This window comes from Mangifera indica, chromosome 6, assembly GCF_011075055.1.
Source record: "Mangifera indica cultivar Alphonso chromosome 6, CATAS_Mindica_2.1, whole genome shotgun sequence".
In the NCBI taxonomy this organism is placed as follows: Eukaryota; Viridiplantae; Streptophyta; class Magnoliopsida; order Sapindales; family Anacardiaceae; genus Mangifera; species Mangifera indica.
In genome coordinates, this window is record NC_058142.1 from 4,486,721 (window position 1) to 4,508,677 (window position 21,957).

Sequence of the window (21,957 nt, forward strand, 5' to 3'; positions counted from 1 at the left end):
ATTTGATAAGTGTATTGAATAATTCAATAATGCTGATAATCAGTATGGTATATTCGTAAACTTGGAAAACATAAAATTACAATTTATACCCATCACAAATTGATTGTTGACTATTTTTTACTTTTAAATGTCCAAATTGACCCTCACAATATTGAATTGCAATTTTTTTCAGCATTGACTTTCTTTGAATTTTGAAATGTCTTCAGTGTCCCTAAAGTTTGTTCTAAATGCCTTAAAACTTCATACACAATTATTTAAGATTATTTAAAAAAAAAAATGGTAAAAATATCTTACAAAATCTGAAAAAATAGAAATAATACAATCTGTATATATCATGTAATTGAATGTTATTTTATCTTTATTTCAAACTCATCCATTTATATAATGACACATTATTTATATACTAAAAATATATTCATATGATTTTATTGATTCTGAAATAGGAGCACATTACATAATCTTTCTATCGATAATCTCCAGTGTAGCATTGCCACCCCATCATCGTTAGGTAACTAAAGAGAGCTCATTGACCTCTCGAATAACATAGCCCACATTCCTGGGATTCTCTAATGTCTCAATCTCATTCTCATACAATCTCTCAGGAACTCGCATAATAAAGATCAAGGCACATATACTACTTCTGCTTTTGGTTTGAAATAAAAGAATTGAAGATTACTTTTCTTCTGCAACATTGCAAAGCAAACGTATTTGTTCTCAGGTGCAATGAGACAGTTGTTTATGAAGAAAATGGGAGTCCACAATGACAGCAACAGACAATTTTTACAACAACCCATCTCCCCACATACACACAAAGTTGAAAAAAAAATGTCAAATAACTATGTATCATCAGTTGAAAGATAACCCACCAGCTGAACTGGGTATATAAAATCTATACATGTTTGACATATAATGCAATGGCAAACCACACAAGGAATGACATAAGGCAATGCCCATTAGGAAATAAGTTATCCTCCCTAACCAAGTTGCAGGATTGCAGCTCCTCGCAAGTCTGTCACTGTAGGCTTTTTCTGCTTTCCATTCTTGATTCTACATAAGTTTCCATTTCTGACAGGTGCCTGCACGTTGCACAGTCCAGTTAACAATCATCTTCTTTCTCTTTTTTCATGATCTTCAAGTTGATGTATGATAGTTTGTTCATCAAACATCCGAAAAAAATATAAGTTCAAATAAAATATGAGGTGAGTGGGAAGATATGAGATATGCAACCTTAAACGATATAAGCATAGCATAGAGATAAAATTCTGAAAATATTGAACACGTACAGCACTTACAAAAGTCAAACTATCAGATACAGTCTCTGTTCTAATTGCGTCCATGTAAGTCCTACCCATGTCCTCAACTTGAATACAAGATGAAGCCACTTACAAAAATAGACCCACTAACCAAAATAACCAAAACAAACAAAGTATCAAAGTATCAATTTCTGGTAATACACTGACAGTTTTTAAAAAATGTTAAAGAAGCATCGATTGCCTGTATTTCTCAAAGCATCAAGGCTCATGAATCTCTGGATTTTCAAAACCAAATCAGTCATTTAATGTGGCACCAACCATATTAATGTAAACCCCTCTCAATTTGTAATTTATGAGACTATTATCACTTCCACACAAGTAATGAGTCTTCTGTCACAGGTTCCAATCCAGGAGTCAATAGCAAAGTATTCCGATTTTCAGACACAATATGAGTTTTCGATATAACAAAGCATTGTTTTCAGAAAATGATCTACACAGTTAGAATCCAGCAAGACCAAAAGAAGTACCTATTGATACCTAGACCAAATACTCAGAAGTATGCTGTCACATTCAATGACTGTTGTTTTACCTCCCACTAGTTTATAACTTACAATAATCAAACTTCATAGAAAGGTATCTATCTAACAGTACATAAATGCATACTAGATGGTCAGTATTGAACACATACATCTGGACAGTTAAGTTGACTAAATTGACGTTTGATATATGTATACAGCTCACCCTTATGTTTTATGAAATTACATATCCATGAAAGCTACTCTCTTGCCATCAAAATCATTGCCATTACAATTATTTCTTTCCAAGATCAAACCATAATGCCTAACCTTCTTAATCACAATTACAATAACTTCCTTTCACGAGCTCTAATGCATCACCAAAAGCCAACACCAAAACTGCAGTTACTCCCACCCTCCATCCATACTCCATGGTGTTGTAAGAAATCAGATGTTCATATTAAAATCATCTTACAGAATAATCAATAGTCACACATTGAGATTGGGACGCAACACGCACACACTAAGTATATAAATTTCTTGACCACCACAGTTTTTCAGTGACATTTATATTTATGAATATTTACATCACAATTCCAATAAAATAGGCATAAGAAATCAAAATCTTCCTCACCCAGATGCCAGATATGTTAAGAGGAATTATTCATCCCTCATCATCTTCAGATTGAGATACAATAGTAGATTTTGTGTCTGCTTCCACTGGATCTAAAGATGCACCTACAATAAAATAAAATAGAAAGAAGTTCATCACAAAGGAACTTATAATTACATGATAATAAAGAACCTAAAGGGCTCCCATGTAAATTGCAAAACCCTTAAAGTTTTTACACTGATGATAAAGCATACTACAAAGACAATGCACCGTTTTACCAACAAATTAATCATATGGACCACTGAATTGAATAGCTTCAATAACTATATTATAATATCAAACTAAGAAATCATAAAAATTCGTTAAAATTTGTATCTTCACAAATTCTTCAATTCATGAACAGACACAAGTTAGTTGATACGAGATATCCAACCAGAAACAGCTTTCTGGATTCCTTTAAAAATTAACATCCAGTTTTTCCACCATTTTACTAATCTGCTCACTCTTACATCCACTGTTAACAGAAGGTTCTATATAAAATTAACTGTGTTATGTGACACGATTATGTCAATGATATGCCATTACTCAGACTGATCAACACAACCAAAACTCAGTTCTTGAAGAAATAAATAAACAGGATATTGCTGATTTAGCCATAAGAAATTCTCAATGCTCTGAGCTAGGGATTTTCCAGATGTATCGGCATCATGCATTACCTTCATCGATTAATGAAATACTATTCATAGATGAGTTGTCTATTGTTTATGGAGTCTGTGGCTGATATTATTTGGCTGATTTAATTGTTCAACCACTTTTTCACCAACAGGCTGAATACTATACCAAATTAATAAAACATGTTTATTTATTTATTTGATAAGTGAAACATGTTTATTTTCCCATACAAAACAACAGAGAAAAGATAACCATACATGATCCCCACCTTCAAATATGTATGCCTACCTTGAACCACACAAACATAGAAGCTTTAGAAAAACGTTAGGCCTGTTTAACTTTTAAGTCTTCACCAAAAGCTTTAACTTAATTACGAACATCAGCTAAGCATCTATGCTACTAGATTAATATCTCGACATTCCTTCGCCAATTTGACACTGATATCCATTAAGACACAGTGATCATGATATTCTAATGCTATTGATCCAAGAGCTGACATAAAAGAATCATACAATATAAGTTGTCAACTTGTCACCTAAGTCACAAACGAAACCATGAGCTACTAGTGGTTCCTCCTTAACTTCAGAAAACTTACACCTCAACATAAAACCTCTCTTAGATCACCGCAATCATTTGAACTTGTTACCCATAATTCTTACACAAACAAACAATTTGTAGTAGATTCCCAAAACATAAAAACCAAAAAAAAAAAAAAATACCACTTCAATTGATTTCTTTTTCCAATTAGACCACGATCACATCAATTTATCTTCTTCATTTAAATCCACACGCCAGATACATATATAAAATCCAACAAATAACCTTCTTTCTCTAAAATACAAACATACTCCTTCATTCAGAAGATTCTTACGTTTCAAAAAATTTATCAACAAGCGGATCTACCTGTAATTACTTCTCAACAAATTAAACCCAAAAATTCAAAAAAAAAATATCAAAACCATAAAAATTACTACTTGACTTCAAATAAAGTAACCCAGAGATAAAATTAAAAAAAGAACAAACTTTATACCTTTAACAAAATAATCCGACGAAGGCCAGCCTCGAACAGTGTTAGTAGACATAGCTTGTTCGGGGGTCAACGGGTTGGCCAATTTTTCAACCAATTGAGCTACACCGTAGAGTTGGGATTTGGGAGGCGGGACCCAGTAGGAAGATCCGGGCAAAAAGGGGAGCCAATCGGGTGCGGAGCGGCGCACGATGATGCGGTGGATGGCGTCCTCGAGCTTGGAGAGCAAAGGATCGGTGGTGGAGTCGGAAGAAGTGGAAAGGTCCGAAAGGTCGGGTTGGTTGGATTGAGTGCGGAGAGATACGAGGCGGGAGGATGGACTAAGAGGAAGACAGTGCTGGTGGTGGCGGGAGTGGAGATGGACGGTCGAGATTGATTTGTTTAGAAAGAGAAGGAGGGAACGAGCCATCGGATTTGGCGGAAGTAGTTTAGAGGTGTGCTTTGGTGTGTTGTAAATGTAATGATGGATGGAGAATGAAGGAGAGACAAGGCTAAATTCGGTATTTAATAAAAGTAAATTGTTAAAGGGAAGTTAATTAATTAACCCAAATTTGAGGGTTAAAAAAAAAATTCAAATAATCAGATTAAAGGGGTATATAAAAAATTAATCAATTTTTTAAGAATTATACAAATATAATCAGAATTTATATTTAATCATAAAAGTATCATTACCTCTTTTATAACAATAAAATTACATGAATATATTTTAAATACATCAAATAAAAATATAAATAATATATCATCATATAATTAAATAATTTTAAATTAAAAATATAATAATATTCAATAATATAATAATACATTATTTATGTATTTATTCTATATGCCTAAATTTTAACATTACTCTTTTATAAAAATCTAAATATATTTGTAATTCGCACGTGAGTTGCGTATTCGAGGTGGTAAAGAATATTTTTCATATACAATATGTTGATACATTGTTATTAAGATTTGAAAAATTAATAAAATTTATGAAATATTAAAATTTTTAAAGAGAAAATTTAATTTGTAAACTATAAATTCTAAACCTTAAAATAAAAATTTTGAATAAAAAATAATGAATTATAAATTGTAAATCATGAACAATTCTTATTTGTGATTCTTTTTTTAATTCTTTTGTTTACTTTTAGTCTGAAATTTTTAATTTTTATATTTTATTTTTTAACAACCCAACTTTAAATAATAATACACCTATCTTACTCACATCATATTTATTATTTATAATTAATTTTAAAGTTTAAAGTATCTTCTTCGTCATCATCATCTTGGAGACTTAATTTTTAAATTAAACAAAATCGATAATTTAGACAATCACCTAATTTACCTAAAAAACATATATGTTACAAAAGATAAGCATGCATCCGGGCACACAGGACAGAGATTACAGGCACAAAGGACAGAGATTAGGACAGCCGGACCAAGCGCAAACATCTCTTGGGTCAAGTTTGACTCAGATAAAAAATACTCTAATTTAAATTCAATTTAAGTTTATTAAATCAAAATTAAATTCGATTTCAATGAAACATGACTCAGTTTTGTTCAGTTCAAGTTTAATCTCGATTTTATAGTTTAAATTGATTATTCAAATTTATAGTTTGATTCAATTCGAATTAATAATTTAAATATATTATTCAAATTCATAATTCGAATTCGTAGTTCGTTAATAAAATGATATTATTTTACTTATATAATATCTAATTTTTTTATTCAAATTGAATCAAGTCACAAATTTAAATTATTGAATTTAAATTAATTCAAGTCATAAATTTAAACTGAATCAAGTTATAAATTTGAACTATTGATTCCAACATAATCGAACCAAATACCTTTTGGCTTGAGTTCTCCTCAAATTAAATAAAAGGCAAATCTTTCTTTTGCTCCTGTTTCTCTTGCCGTTCAGCCCCAGAAACGAAGACGAAAATAAAGAGCATGCAGATGATAAAAACCGAAGATTTTCCTCTGTGTTTATCCATGTCTGTTCGAGATCAAAATATTGATATAATCATCTGGGTGTTGTTATATTTTCACCTTTTTTAGGTTTATACTAAAACGCAGAAGTATTTAAAGAGAAGAGAAAATGGTTCTGTTAATGGCTGATGGATATATCTGCTTCTATTGACACTTTGATGATTTGCAGAAAAAAATGAAGTAACAACGTTGGAGACGTGGCTTATGCTAGGAGCTCCACTTGCTGTTTGTGTCGTCAAATTTTTTACATATTTTTCATGTTGGGCCAAAGTTCTATTTCTGACCTAATTTTTACTTAAAATCTTGAAAACACATTCACAATTTAAAATATTTGAATACCTATTTATCTCTAAACTTTTGTTAAAATTATTATTAAATATAAAAATAATTATTATTTTAATAATATTATTAAAATATATATATTTTTATCTTATTTTTATCTTTTACAGATTTTAAAAATTATATTTTATCACAAATCGTAACTTTGAAAAGTAAATTTTCTCCTCTTAAATCTTTAAGTTTTTTCTTTACCTTTCAAACTATGGGTAACCACCAGTTTTTAACCTAAATACGGCCACTAAAAACCTAGGGATAACAAAACATCATCCTTCGTTAGAGAATACTCGTTATTCAGATGAAAGTTTTGATCAAATTTTATAAGAAGGTTATCATTTGCTAGAGGAAGTAACAAGATTTTAGAATATCAAATCCTATAGGGAGGAAGTGAATTTTTCAAACTTTAGTTATAAAAAAATTATTAACTTTTAAAAACAATGAGAGAAAATAAAATAAAATTTTAATTATTATAATATTATCGATAAAAAGAATAAGTGGGTATTATTGTCTTTTTTTGTTTTTTTTACTATTATTGAAATTGAAATTAGTTTCGGAAACTCAGTTATGGCTATATATAACCACAGTAGTTATTAGTATATTAATGTTGGATATAAATATAAATATAAACATTGATATATTATTGTATGGGTGATTAATTTTAAGTTAAAATAAAATAATATTTAATTACATAATAATATATATATATATATATATATATATATATATATATATATATATATATATATATATATATATATATATATATACAATTAAAAAAGTTCTTTTCAAAGTCAACTTGGGAAGCACAACGAGATATGATAACCACTATGTAGTGAATAACCAGTCTTCTAATCCATAATTCGTAACTTATTAAAAGCTTATTCAAAATGTAGATATATCAATAAGAGCAATGTTACATATATATTTTTTTGAGTATATAATATCATTATATAATTGAATAATATTTTATTATTAATTTAAAATCATCTAATCACATTATAATATATCATCTTTATATATATTTTATGTATTTAAAATATACATATATAATTTTATTATATTAAAAAATAATTAATAATTTTTAGTTTATTTTTAATTCAAAATTATATATATAATAATATATTATGTTTGTATATAAATTATATATAAATATATATATTTATAATGAGTAGGAAGCTTTTATTTTTATTATTTGTTTGGGTTGTGGCCCCTGCTATTTTACCAAGTGTTTGGGTCGGGTTGGGCTCAATGTGACAGACTTCAAGCACTCTCAGGAAACCCATTGGAAAATCCTCAAAAAGTGATCATGAAATGAAAGTAATAAAAGTGATAACACCTGAGCAATAAATCTATAGATTTTTATATATAAATAATATTATATTATTATATAATTAAATATTATTTTATATTATATTTTTAATTATTTAATTATAATAATATATTATTATTTATATATAAAATTATACATAAAAATTATACATATAATATTACTCAAAGGTGAAAAGGTTGACTTAGTTTTGAAGGTGATTAATATTTAATACTCCATAAGCACATTTATTTTTTGACTTGCACTCTAATTTTCCAAATGTTTGGTACACATAAGAAAAATGATTACCCATAACAACCAAGAGCCAATTTACAGTAAATTATAAATTAATTACATTTATCTTAGTTGCCAACAATTTTACCGAAATTTTTTAACAAAATTTTTTTACTTGAGTTAAAATATCTGATTATATAAAATAAATAAAATCTCAAATTTAATGATATTATATTAATATAATATTAACATATTTTAAATTTATATTTGTCATTTGAGTGCCTCGTTTATATCACTCAAATTAAGCCAGAAAATTTATTCTCATTTAAGATTTATTGAAACCCTAAACAAATATATATTAAATATTAAAAATTATTATTATTTAACTAATAATATATTAAAAATAATATAATATTATTTTTTTATTAATTTAAAAAATTATATATTTTTTTAAAATTTTATTTTCGATCCATCATTTTTTAGTGGTGGAAATTTGACCGTAACTTCCCTTTCTCATCTTCCTCACAATTAATTCCCTTGTCTTCTTTCCACTTTTTTAATTTTCAAAAATTTACAGGTTTCATGCTGTAAATGTGTAAAATTTTACAAAATTATATATTGATACATAAATCTAGATTTGATTTTTCCTATATTATATCCAAAAAATGATATACTTTCCCAATTTTTCTAAACGAAGAAACTTCCAGAAATACTTTCAAATCAACAGTAATTTTATTGCCATTATTATTATTATTATTATTACAAATTTTAAAACAGAAGAAAAAAATAACAGAAGCGGCGCAGGGACAATTCTGACATTTGACACAATCCATAACCTTACTCACTCTGAATTTCTTGGTATAATTTGAGAGTGAGAAGTGAAAGGTGAATTTTCATTTCAATATTATAATGAAAATAAAAATTAAATCTCAGTTTTATTTATTTATTTATTAATTTATGATAATATTAATAATTGATTGTTTAGTGGGTGTTTTGTTTCATTTGCAGGTAGAGACAACCCACCAGTTGTTGCGGCTCTTTGAAGAGAAAACGCAGAGAGAGAGAGAGAGACATTTGCAGATGCGATCTCATTTTAATTACTGTTGCTTCACTTTTTACTAGTATTACTTCAGTTTCATTCATTCAACTAATTCCACGTTTTATTTTCAGGTATTCTCAACTGAGCTCTCTGTTTTTCGCTCATTCTTTGCGTTTTTGTTTTCCAAGTTGTTTGTTTTGATGTCCTTTCTGGGTTTTTTTTTTTTTTTTTTTATCTTTGGCATGGAGGAAATTTTGGGAGGGGAATGTGAGTTGAGGGAGGGAGGCTTGTTGGGTTAGTGAGAAAGATTAAGTGAAACGAACTAGAGGGAATGAGTTGGAAATTGATCCAGGGGAAATAAGGGAAGTTTGAATGTTTAGTGTGTTTTATTTTGATTGTTTAGGCCTTAAAAGGATAAATTTTATAGTGAGATTCCTGATTGGGTACTGGGTAAAGAGGTTTTTAATAATTTACTTTTGTTTTTTTCCATTGTTTTACTTGTTTATTTATGGTTGCAATTTGTAGATCGTTTGTTGTTTTTCATTTTAAATCTGGACATTTTTGGTTTTGTTATTTAGTTTCAATTGATTTATTGAGAATTTTGGTAGACTTAAACTCTGTATTATGGAAAAGGCTTCACTTAGGTCGCTTTGATAGGAATAAAGCTCTCTTATTTTGGCATATCACTCTGAGTTTTTAGTTTGCGGCTTACTAAATTCTGCTTTTGCCAATAACAATCTGACTGGGAATCCTACCTTTTTTTAGCTTAGTTGGAAATTGGAGATGATATCTAGAATTATTGCGGTTGTACTCTGTGAATTATTGGTTGCTAGCTCAAGTTCTGAGCATTATATACTTTTATCATTTTCTAGATTTCGTTTGGCTTGGCCTTGATTACGGCAGTCTGTGAATTAGAATTTTAATTGTTGATGAATGTTCTTTATGACCAACTTCTTGTTCTATAATACTTTGACACACTTTGACATGTGTCTTTTTCAGATCAGGACTAGGAATTCTTTGCGGGGTTTCTTAATTTCAGTTATTGTGAAGAGCCTCGATGGGTTCCAGATACCCATCTCATAAGCTCAGCAGTGGCCTTTATGTATCAGGTCGGCCTGAGCAGCCTAAGGAAAAGACTCCAACAATGAGCTCAGTGGCGATGCCCTATACTGGTGGTGATATTAAGAAGTCTGGAGAACTGGGTAAAATGTTTGATATCCCTATGGATGGTTCTAAATCTAGGAAATCAGGGCCTATTACTGGTGCTCCTTCAAGGACTGGATCCTTTGGTGGGGCTGCTACACATTCTGGGTCAATTCCTAATGCTGCTGCTCGGTCTGGCTATAATGTCTCTGGTCCTATATCTGGGGGCATGTCTGGTTCAACTTCAATGAAGAAGACGAACTCTGGACCATTGAATAAGCATGGGGAACCTTTAAAGAAGTCATCTGGTCCTCAATCTGGTGGAGTTACACGGCAGAACTCTGGCCCTATTCCACCAAATCTCCCTGCTACAGGTCTCATTACATCTGGACCCATTTCTTCAGGCCCTCTTAATTCGTCCGGGGCCCCTCGGAAATTATCTGGTTCTTTAGATCATGGAGGATCATTCAAAACGCACAGTTCCTCCATTGCAAATAATCTGGTTGTTACCACAATTAGTCAAGATGATGACTTTTCCTTCAGGAAGAACTTTCCAAAGCCAGTATTATGGTTGGTGATTCTGATATTTCTGATGGGGTTCATTGCTGGTGGTTTTATTCTTGGAGCAGTTCGCAATCCCATTCTCCTTATTGTTATAGTGGTTCTTTTCAGTGCTGTTGCATCTATATTTGTTTGGAATTCATGTTGGGGGAGAAGAGCTATCACCGATTTCATTGCTCATTATCCTGATGCTGATCTCAGAACTGCCAAGAATGGGCAATTGGTGAAGGTTACTGGGGTATGTATCTTAATTTCTGCTCACAGAAATCCATTTTTTCTTTATTTGCTACTTTTGCATTTTAAGCATGCACAATTTTGTAGGCCTACAGAGAACTGATAAGTTTAGTGGTAGAAATGGAAGAGCTCAACAAGCATGGCTAAATAGAAAGTATAGAATGATTCGGAGACTTTCATGAATAGCTTTTCTATAAGCATCTAATCATTTACATCTTACAAATCTCTTAGGACAGATTTCTGCTATAAGAAATTGCTAGCAATTTGTAACTAATAAATAAAACCGTAATTTTCTAAATAAACTTTAACATGAATTTTTTGAATTTGAATTTAATTATTGAAGGAAATGCTTCTTAAAATTTTTCATTGTGGAGAACTATACGAAGGAATGAAAATGGAACCATCTGATAGATGATGCTAAAGCATAACACTAAGTCACATTAATAACCAAACAAGTACCTAACTAATACTCTATATGGTCAACATTGTGGTAGAAGTCCAAATAGAAGAAGAAGAAGAAGACCAGTTTTTATCTATCTTTATTTTGTTTGCATGACTTAAAACTTGTTGTCTAGCACCTTTAATTACTATTAGTTCATCTGTTTTAATATTGTGCCATTATTAGCTTCCTTCTAGAAAGTGAACCATTTTTTCAACTTTGGAATTGGCAGGTAGTAAGTATTTTTCTTTTTTTTTATACTTGACGTGATGTAAACATCCCCTAAAATTTACTGTATATTTTCTCCTCTTCCTGTAAGCAAAACTTTGTGATGTGAATTAGAATGGATTAGTAACAATATTATTCAAATGAACATATTAGTAAACTCTATTAAAAACATGTATACCTGTAATATTATTTCATTCACAGATCTTAGTATACTTTTGTTTTGTGATGCATAAAAAAAAAGAAAACTACCTAAAGAAATGTTTTTCTTTTTTTTATCCAATATTATTCAAAGTAAGTATTTTTCTTTTTTTTTATACTTGACATGATCTTAGTAAACTCTATTAACTCTGTTTTGTAATGCATATGTTCATTGGATAAATATCATTGGCATAAACATTTGAAACTTAAACAAGCAGCATACTAAGAACAGCTGCATTAGTGATTTCCCATGGTTATAGCGTTTACAGTGGTGATTGTAAAAAAAAAAAAAAAAAAGTAAGAAAAGTAAAGATTGAACTAAGAGGATGAGAATGAAGGAAGGGCACTGGTGATGATAAAATGAATAGACAAAAGGGACTTCCTAAAGAAATGAACTTGCTAAAGCATATACGCATTTTTCATAACATATCTTCTCTAGAATTGGCTTCAGCTTATCTATTGTTGCATGACAAAGCTGAAGTAAAACAATCTTTATTCATCCTATATCTGCTCAAATTGAAAGCAAAAGGTAATGGTAGGATGCTTTAACTTAGATCTATGTGGAATCTGATGGATATGTAGATAGTTAGTTGACTCAGGTATACTGTCTAGTTTTTGTAAATTTTTTGTAGCTAGTTTCTTGTGAGTAGTCCGTTTATGATTTCTTTTTTAAATGATTTTTAAAGTTAACAGCATTGCCTGCTAACTAGATAACAGCTTCACAGCTTCATAATTTAATAACTTTCTTAGTGGAACAATTTGTTAGTTGCTTATATAACATCGCATCCTTAACATGATATGGACTATAATTTCCTTTTATAGAAAATTGATTCTATCAGGGCATGATGTGGATGGAATTTCTTCATGTGGATGTTGATTTTTGACCTTTTTCTCAGGCTTAAATGACAATGTTTTTGAATGCCTTTTGACATTATTATTATTATTTGCTGCTTGAAGGTGGTTACCTGTGGCAATGTGCCCCTTGAATCATCATTCCGAAGAGTTCCTAGATGTGTCTACACATCTACAAGTCTACACGAGTATCGAGCATGGGGTTCAAAACCAGCCAATCCTAAACACCGTCATTTTACATGGGGATTGAGGTCATTAGATGTAAGTAACCTGATAGCTTTTTCTTTTTGTTTTTTGAGCACAGATCTGGTATTATGGACCCCTTATACAAAGGTCATGCTCCAAATGGCCATTTATTTCTAGAGAAAAAATTGTTTGATGTGATTACCCTCTCAATTTAAGTTTTGATCGACTTGTTGGATACTATGTGAGTAGCCATCTCTTGTTACGGATCTGTCATGAAGCATGAACCTTACACTCCTTCGTTCAGAAACATCTTATGTTTCATTGAGCAACAGTAATCCTACCCCTGAGATTTTCTTTTGATACCCTTAATAAATCCCTCGACTTTTACTAAGTTCTAAAGCAGGAGTATTATCAGTCTTTGCAAGCTTGATAGTCTGGAAACTTATAGATGCTTGGTTGCTAAGGGGTTTGTTTGCTGTCCTCTTTGTTCAAACCAAAGGACTTAACCTTAAGATTTCTAAGCTCATGTCTAATAGAAAATCTTTGTGTTGTTTGACAGAGGCACGTGGTGGACTTCTACATCTCTGATTTCCAGTCTGGGTTGAGAGCACTGGTTAAGACTGGAAACGGTGCAAGGGTAGCTCCATTTGTTGATGACTCTGTTGTTATTGATATTAAACCAGAAAACAAAGACATGTCACCAGAGTTTGTCAGGTGGTTGGGAAAGAAAAATCTTTCAAGTGATGATCGTATGATCCGATTGAAAGAAGGGTAAGATACTCTCTGCCTTTCAACTATCAAGTTTATCCTAGTTATTTGATTACCGCATGTGTGCTAAGGTGTTAGCTTTGCAAAATACACTAGTTCTTTTGCAGGGAATTCCATATTTTCAATGTAATAAGTCGATGATAAAGAGTCTTGCAGCATTTATCAGCCTATAAGATCGTTTAAGATTTCTTAGTTAATCTCATGGAAACTGGGACTACTGCTTTTGTAGGTATATCAAAGAAGGTAGCACAGTTAGTGTAATGGGAATTGTACAAAGAAATGACAATGTGCTTATGATCATCCCTCCACCAGAGCCGATAGCGACTGGATTTCAATGGAGCAAGTGTATCTTTCCAACAAGCCTTGAAGGTATCATATTGAGATTTGAAGATACATCAAATAATGATGTCATCCCTGTCTAGTAAGTAGTGTATATGCATCTCAAACTTCTTTATATGTTTACTGTGCTGGAAAAATTAGTTCCCTCCACAAATTTGATGGTGGTGTGTGGTTTTGTAGTGATAAGTGACCATTAGTGTTATGGCTTAAGGTGTTGGGTTTGTCATTTTTTTTCAATCTTCCTTTTTTCTTTTCATAAACTTTTTGTATAGTTTTGGCGATTTCATTTCCATTATTTAGTTCCTCAAAGCTTTTTTAATGGGGCCGGCTTGATTTAGTGGGGAATATTTGCTTGTTTGAGTAGATTGGGGAAATGTTACAAGTTACTAGATGTGTTTTACACTTCCACTTGCAACTGAAAGTGTAAAACCCCTGTTAAATGCTCAAAATTCTGTCAACGTAGCTTTTTCTTTCTGTGTTATATTTGGTTCAGTCTGTACACCATTTATTTGATTTCTATGTGTATTTACAGAGGCATTATTTTGATTCTGTTTTCCATTGCTAGATAACTGTTACAGAATGGTGTGTCTGTTTGCTTCAAAAAGCTATTGTGATTGTGTAAAATGTCAAAGGACTGTAAATATGGGGAAAATCTGGAATATCACAGAAGTAGCAAGTCAATTGTGCCAAGTTGAATGTTAAGTTTGATCACTTCTCCATGAAGGGTTTCTTTTTTCTGCCAAGTTTATGTTATTCAAAATATTGAGATCACTGTAAGAATGAATATGCATTTCATTTTTCACCCTTTTGATCTTCTGGCTGCAGTGGAAAAGTTCATATTAACACAAGGAAATGAATTTAGAAGAGAAAAGGGCCAATTTTCACAAAGGAAAGAAATGTTAATTTTATCCATTCTTGAAAAACGGTAATTCAAAATCTATTTTGTCCGGGAGATTTATCAAAATTAACTCAAAAATGAAAATAAATAACAATTGGTTGAAAAAAAAAAAAGGAAAATTATTATAATTAGTTTTTCTTTTTATATATAACATAAGTAAGGGGATATAAGTTCAAATTTTTTTTTTGTGATATATCAAAATTAAATTTTTTATTTATCTGATTTAGTGATTGTAAAATCGGTTATTAGATTTAAAATTTATTTTATTCGATATGATTGATTTTGTTTTGAAAAAATAATTTGATTCAGATGGGGTTTCTTATTTAAATTAAAAAAAAAAAAGAAAATGATAAATATCATGTGTTGTAAGACATCCCTGCCTATCTTAAAAACAAGAGGGTCTACGATAATGATTAAAGAAAGTTAATGAAACTTGTTAAGTGTTTCTTCAAGTAAACATTTTCACTTCAATTTTAAAAGAGTAATACTACATTAATGCATTTTGATTATATAAATTAGTATATATTTTATATATGTTATCATATAATCAGTTATTATTTTATCTTTAATTTAAAAGTATCTAATTATATGATAATATATTTTAAATATATATATATTTGTGTATTTAAAATAAATACATATAGTTTTATTGATTTTAAAACCATATACTTATACAATAAAACTATATTCATAATTTTTTACATAAACAATAACATAATTAAATATTAATTTATTTTTAATTTTTATTTATTTAATTATATAATAACTTTTTTTTATTTATATATAAAAATTATATACATAATACTACCCGTGTTTATATATACATAACACAAACACAATCTTACTATTCAATCTTGACCGTTAACTCGCACTCGAAAGTCTTTTTCATCTTCAATCTTAAAATATCTTATACATTTACCATACTACCCCTTACTTGGATTTACCTATATACAATAATTTCCTACCAGACACTTCACTCAAATTTTAGAAATAATTTCTTATACGAAAATTCACCAAAATTTTAAATATATCTTATCTTAAACACTAATATCTTAATTTATGTTATAATTATAAAATAATATTTAAAAATTAAATTATTAAACACCCTCTTAATACAATAAAATTATATGTATATTTTTTTGAATACATAATTTAATATATAAATAATATATTATTATATAATTTAATACTTTTGAATTAAATATAAAATAATACTAAATTATATAATTTTATATTATCTATATATTTAATTGTGTCGGTTCAATAAAATATATTTAAAAAAAATATTTAAAATCCCATTACAAATATCAAACAACTAATTAAATAGAGGATATTTAATAGATTTGGAAATGATAATAATAGGAGTAACATTACTAAAAATAATATTATGTGTTATCGTATGACTGAATCTTATTTTATTTTTTATTTAGAATCACTTAATTATATGATAATATATATTAAATATATATTTATTTATATACTCAAAATAGATATTTATAATTTTATTATATTATTAAATTACTTAGAGCAAATTAGCAATATCACGAACCACAATAAATTCTCAAATTGGAATAGATTCTATTTCTTGAGATAAGAACAAATTAGCAATATCAAGCTACCAATGGAATATAATCATTCAATTAAAGGCAGCTGAAAACTTGAAAAATAAGGAAACAAAGAATATATATATATATATATATATATATATAAAACTCTCTCTCCCTCTCTCTCTCTATATATATATATAAAATAAAATTATATATATAATTTTGATATATAATTTAAGTATATAAATGATATATTATCATGTGATTGAATGATTTTAAATTAAAAATAAAATAATACATAATTATACAATAATATATCATCTTTATATCTAAATTATATATTAAAATTATAAGCATATAACATTACTCATAAATAAAATAAAAAGTGGGCGATTATATTTGAACAAGTCTGCTGATAACATGGGTATTTCAACATTAATTGTTGTCTCCCACTAGAGAAAACACGAACTTGGTCTTTCCATTTTATATTCTATGTAAAATTTGACATGGTGCCTTGTTTAAATCAATTTCTTATCTTAATTTTGAATTCCCAATTGTATGGCCTAATTTAATTCCCTTACATGAACATCTCCCTGATTTTCTAAACCTACTAAATATACGTACAATAATATATTATTATTTATACATAATTTATATTTATTAATTATATATATAATTTTATTATATTTTATTTGTATAAATGAGTCTCTCATGAGCCTAACTAACTGAAAATATCTGTGGTTTAAACTCAAACTCTATTTATACCTGTTCATTTCAAGCTTGAATAAGCTGACCTAACAATTGAATTGGAGTCCACTTATAGTTTAAAACTTTAAAAGAATTTGTTTAACTTTTGCTATTATATTTTTCCTCAACATATTTAACTCGTTTATTTGTTTAACTTTTAGAGAGAGAAATTATCACTTTATATATATATATATGTTTTTTTTATTTTTTTGGTGAGAGAATCAAAGACTAAAACATTGACAGCAACCGCGACAGATTTCATGTTTTTGTTTGTTTCTGTTTGTGCGGCTTACTTTAACTACTTTGTTAGTATGTCTTCAAATCTTGAGATTTCTTCTTCTTCTTCTTCAGTTGTTGTGTCTTCTGCTGTCACTAATGCTACTACACAAACTGAAACTACTTTTACAGGTCAGTTTGTTTGTATTTTCTTTAATTCCCATTTTGTCCTTTACTCTATGCCTACTCTGCTATTTAGCTTTGAACCCACCTCAAATCTCTGCTTCTTTCTTTAGATCTTTCCCTTTTTTTTGGGTTTTACTCAGAATTAGTGGTCATCTGGGTACGCTTTAGTTTCTCCAATTCGCCTGAAAAATTGCTCCTTTAAGGTCCTTTAATGGTTATTCTTTCAATGTTGAATCTTTGTGGAAATGGAAGTTTTTGGTGCTTGCTCATGCTTTTGTTCAACTTTTTTTTTTTTTTTTGCTTTTTTCTGGGGAAATTTTTGGATAAGTCAAGGAATTTAGAAGGTCTAATCTAGGGGAAATGTTGATTTTTTATGTTTAGTTAATCTCCTGAACTTGAAAAATCTACTTGTTAGTTGTAGATCTTGTTTTTTTGTCAATGAGTTCTTGTCAAAATGGTGATGTGGGTATGCTTAGTTTGTTTGATTTGCTATTGATTTTGTTTCTGTAGTTGTAACTTGTGAGATGTGCACAAATGTTGCTTTTTTTGTGAAACCTTCCTTACATGGAAGTTTTTGATCTCATCAGACATTTATTCTTTTTGCTGGTTTGATAGTGGAGTAATAACCAGATACGGGAAGTACTTTCAAGTACTGAAACTTGGATTTCTGCTCAAATGAAAGTAAATTGTTAGATCTCAATCCCTTTAGGAGTTTGATTGAAATGGTAATTGAGGGTAGATTGATTCTGTTTCTGTGGATATGAAGCCTATCTATTTATGTTTTGACTTCTTTTGGATTAGACTATAATGATATTCTTTTTCAAATGTAATTTTTTTTCTTTGTTCTAAAGCTCTGGTTTTCTCTAATCAAGTGATCCTACTTTCTTTTAGTTGCATAGAAATAATGGGGTAGAAAGGATACTCAAAGTTTGAAATTGCAAATTTTTAGTCTGGACAAGCTCATCAATTCTAGGTGCACAGTTAAAAACTGCTGTATATTGCCTGACATAATTTATTTGTTGAATTTGCTTTTCTAGACAGTAAATTGTACCAGTTTCAAATATTTCCTGATTGGACTGTGATGTTCTTCTCTTGCAATTACAAATAACTTTAATTTGCAATATTTCTAATATTTAGGTAACTTGACTTTTGGAAATATTTTGTTGCTTAAATTGTAGAGAAAGAGAAAATCAAGCAACTTTCTCAACTCCCAGTCCTTGCTGTAGTTCATGGTGTTGCTGGGTATTTAGATATGGAATTAAGACACATTAAAAATTTAGAAAGTTGTATTTGTGCTATCAATTCATTTATTGTTCTTCATTCCTTTGCTATTAACTGTTTTATGTTTTCATTTGGATGTGCCATTAGAGTAATCTGATTTTCAAAATACTGTATCTGCATATGTTAGCTTCATCAAGTTTGTTCAACAATGTTAGTAAGTTCTTCACTTTAGTAGGAAATTTATTTTTATAGTTTTAGATTCATTTTGGAGCTAGTTTTTATTTGAACTTTGCAATTAGATATTGGTTGAGATTATGCCGCATTGTGTTTCTCAGATTATCTTAAATCTACTTGATTAACCACCCATTTCATTTGCTCTATCAAAAGTCTGATATGAAATTAACCATCTAAAGTGTTGGTGTTGTTTCTTTGTCTCGTCCGGTTGCTGCAATGGCACTACTATTAACTAGATGAATAAGGTTTTTTTTTTTTTTTAAATTATACAGCTCTATACACTTGTGTAGGGTATCAGGTTCCTTGTATCATTTCCTTTTAATGGAGAACTGGCAGAAATTTTCTTATTAAGAGTTCATTATAATACTTTCTGTTGATGAATATTGCTTCTGACTCCTATGCTATTTTCTGTTTTTAGGTGGGCTGTGAAAATCTCATCACTGTACTGCTAGTAGTGTGTAGTGTGTAGTATTCTGGGCAGTCTCTTATAGAAGATAGATGGGTTCTAGATTCCCATCTCATCAACTCAGCAATGGCCTTTATGTATCAGGCCGGCCTGAGCAGCCAAAAGAAAGGACACCAACAATGAGCTCAGTAGCCATGCCTTATACAGGTGGTGATATCAAGAAATCTGGAGAATTAGGGAAAATGTTTGATATCCCTGTTGATGGTTCCAAGTCTAGAAAATCTGGACCTATAAATAGTGCTCCTTCAAGGACTGGATCTTTTGGAGGTGCTGCTTCACATTCAGGTCCACTTATGCCTAATGCATCTTCTCGGGCTGGTTTCACATCTGGTCCTGTATCATCTGGAGGGATGTCTGCTTCGACTTCGTTAAAGAAGTCAAACTCTGGACCGCTTAATAAACATGGGGAGCCTGTAAAGAAATCTTCAGGCCCTCAATCGGGTGGAGTAACACCAAGTGGCCGCCAAAACTCTGGCCCCCTTCCTCCTGTTCTCCCTGCAACTGGTCTCATTACGTCAGGACCCATCTCTTCAGGTCCACTAAATTCATCTGGGGCCCCTAGGAAGGTATCTGGTCCTTTGGATTCTATGGGATCAATGAAAATACCGAGCTCAGTTGCTCATAATCAGGCTGTGACTGTTCTTAGCCAAGATGAAGACTTTTCCTTCAAGAGGAATTTCCCCAAGCCAATAATGTGGTCCTTGATTCTGCTTTTTGTCATGGGCTTTATTGCTGGTGGTTTTATTCTCGGCGCAGTGCATAATGCCATTCTTCTCATTGTTGTGGTGGTTCTTTTTTGTGCTGTTGCTGCTTTATTTGGCTGGAATTCTTGGTGGGGAAGAAATGCTATTATTGGTTATATAGCTCGTTATCCTGATGCCAAACTTAGAAATGCCAAGAATGGTCAATTTGTGAAGATCTCTGGGGTATGCAAATATTGTTATGATCGACTGCTTGCATTGTCTGCTGCACTTGTATCTGCATTTATATTTTTATACTATTTTTCTGATCATGTGACTTGTATCAATGTAGTTGCAAAGGGTTCACTGTGACTGTGAGAACATATATCCTGTATGTAATGCCATGCCATTTGATTGTTTACTTATGATTTTGACTAAAGTATATTTTCAAGCACGTTTAGTAAGCTTGTTTTCATGGTTGTAACTCGTTTTGCAAATGTTCAAATGACGTTTATCTAAAACATTAGTTATGTTTTTGAAGGTTGTCACCTGCGGTAATGTGCCTCTTGAGTCATCATTCCAAAAAGTTCCCAGATGCATATATACATCCACAAGTTTGTATGAGTATCGAGGATGGGATTCAAAAGCTGCCAACCCTACACATTGTCGTTTTACTTGGGGGCTCAGATCATTAGAAGTGAGTAATTGAAAATTTGAAATGGTAATTTTACGTGTGCAAAGTACATTAATAGCCACTTCCTGAGTTATTTTTTAGAGTTTCTGTTGACTAGAACCTGATCTAAGGAAGGCTGCTTGTATGGCATTATCAAGGATCCGTCGTCTGCTTAGGGAAAAAACCTTTCACTTTAGCTACTGCAGTTCACACTTTTGATGTAATTCTCTTGTATCTCATTTTACAGAGGCGTGCAGTTGACTTCTACATCTCTGATTTCCAGTCTGGGTTAAGAGCATTGGTTAAAACTGGGTATGGAGCAAGGGTGACACCTTATGTTGATGACTCCTTTGTCATAGATGTTAATCCAGCTAAAGAAGAGTTATCTCCTGAGTTCATCGGATGGCTGGCAGAGAGGAACCTTTCAAGTGAAGACCGTGTAATGCAATTGAAAGAAGGGTAAAAATGATCTCTTAAATATCATCATTTTACACTAAATATTGATTCATATCTGGAACTTTCTTTTTTTTTCCTACGTTTGTGTTGGAAGGGGGCGATATACTGTCCAAGCAATTTGTATTAATCAAATAAGTTGGTATGTATTCATTTTATAGGTATATCAAAGAAGGAAGCACTGTTAGTGTAATGGGAGTTGTTCAAAGGAACGACAATGTGCTTATGATTGTCCCTCCACCTGAACCCGTCTCAACAGGATGCCAATGGGCCAAATGTATTGTTCCAGCTAACCTTGATGGTATTGTATTGAGATGTGAAGATGCTTCAAAGAATGATGTTATACCAGTTTAGTATTGTAAGCTTTTTCTTTTATTTTTCCTTAAGATATATTCTTTTCTTCTTTCTTTTTGTCTATTAATATTTGATGGTGGGGATAGTAAAAGTGGTAGCATTAAGGAGTGACGGGTGATTTCAATGCTTGAATACCCAGTTAGCGGTCATGTTCTCTCATATTAACTTCTTGTATAGCTCTTCAGGTTTCTTCCCCTTTTATTTTTCGTTTTTTTAGGGTGTGATGGCTTTTGTGAGGAGGGTTTGGTCGAGCCAATGGGAAATAAATGTGTGAGCAGATTGTTGTTATGTTAAATAGAACCAAAGAAAAGATGTGTTATGAGTTATCAAGCATATTGTCTTCAAATGCAATCTGTAGTTTCTACTTGAAA

At 30.6% G+C, this 21,957-nt stretch overlaps 3 protein-coding genes across 6 annotated transcripts; 2 read left to right on the forward strand and 1 right to left on the reverse strand.

Moving 5' to 3' along the window:
* Positions 1–644: 644 nt before the first annotated feature.
* On the reverse strand, positions 645–4,555 carry LOC123219481. Its single transcript, XM_044641466.1, has 3 exons — positions 4,084–4,555; positions 2,403–2,506; positions 645–1,076 (listed from the first exon to the last, which is right to left on the reverse strand). Exons 1-2 carry the CDS (start codon positions 4,487–4,489, stop codon positions 2,433–2,435), a joined length of 480 nt encoding a protein of 159 aa, XP_044497401.1. The 5' UTR covers positions 4,490–4,555; the 3' UTR covers positions 645–1,076; positions 2,403–2,432.
* A 4,336-nt stretch (positions 4,556–8,891) lies between these two features.
* On the forward strand, positions 8,892–14,469 carry LOC123219346 (uncharacterized membrane protein At1g16860-like). Its single transcript, XM_044641248.1, has 5 exons — positions 8,892–9,094; positions 9,963–10,905; positions 12,724–12,879; positions 13,364–13,575; positions 13,802–14,469. The coding sequence occupies exons 2-5, from the start codon at positions 10,021–10,023 to the stop codon at positions 13,992–13,994; spliced, it is 1,446 nt and encodes a 481-aa protein (XP_044497183.1). The 5' UTR covers positions 8,892–9,094; positions 9,963–10,020; the 3' UTR covers positions 13,995–14,469.
* A 2,850-nt stretch (positions 14,470–17,319) lies between these two features.
* LOC123219340 (uncharacterized membrane protein At1g16860-like) lies at positions 17,320–21,957 on the forward strand. 4 transcript variants are annotated; one of them, XM_044641234.1, is made up of 6 exons: positions 17,320–17,511; positions 19,379–20,352; positions 20,459–20,497; positions 20,648–20,803; positions 21,027–21,238; positions 21,394–21,957. In XM_044641234.1, exons 2-6 carry the CDS (start codon positions 19,459–19,461, stop codon positions 21,584–21,586), a joined length of 1,494 nt encoding a protein of 497 aa, XP_044497169.1. In that variant the 5' UTR covers positions 17,320–17,511; positions 19,379–19,458; the 3' UTR covers positions 21,587–21,957. The 4 variants fall into 4 exon arrangements, with proteins under 4 accessions (XP_044497169.1, XP_044497172.1, XP_044497170.1 ...); XM_044641235.1 differs by lacking the exon at positions 17,320–17,511 and adding an exon at positions 17,594–17,708; XM_044641236.1 differs by lacking the exon at positions 17,320–17,511 and adding an exon at positions 17,645–17,662.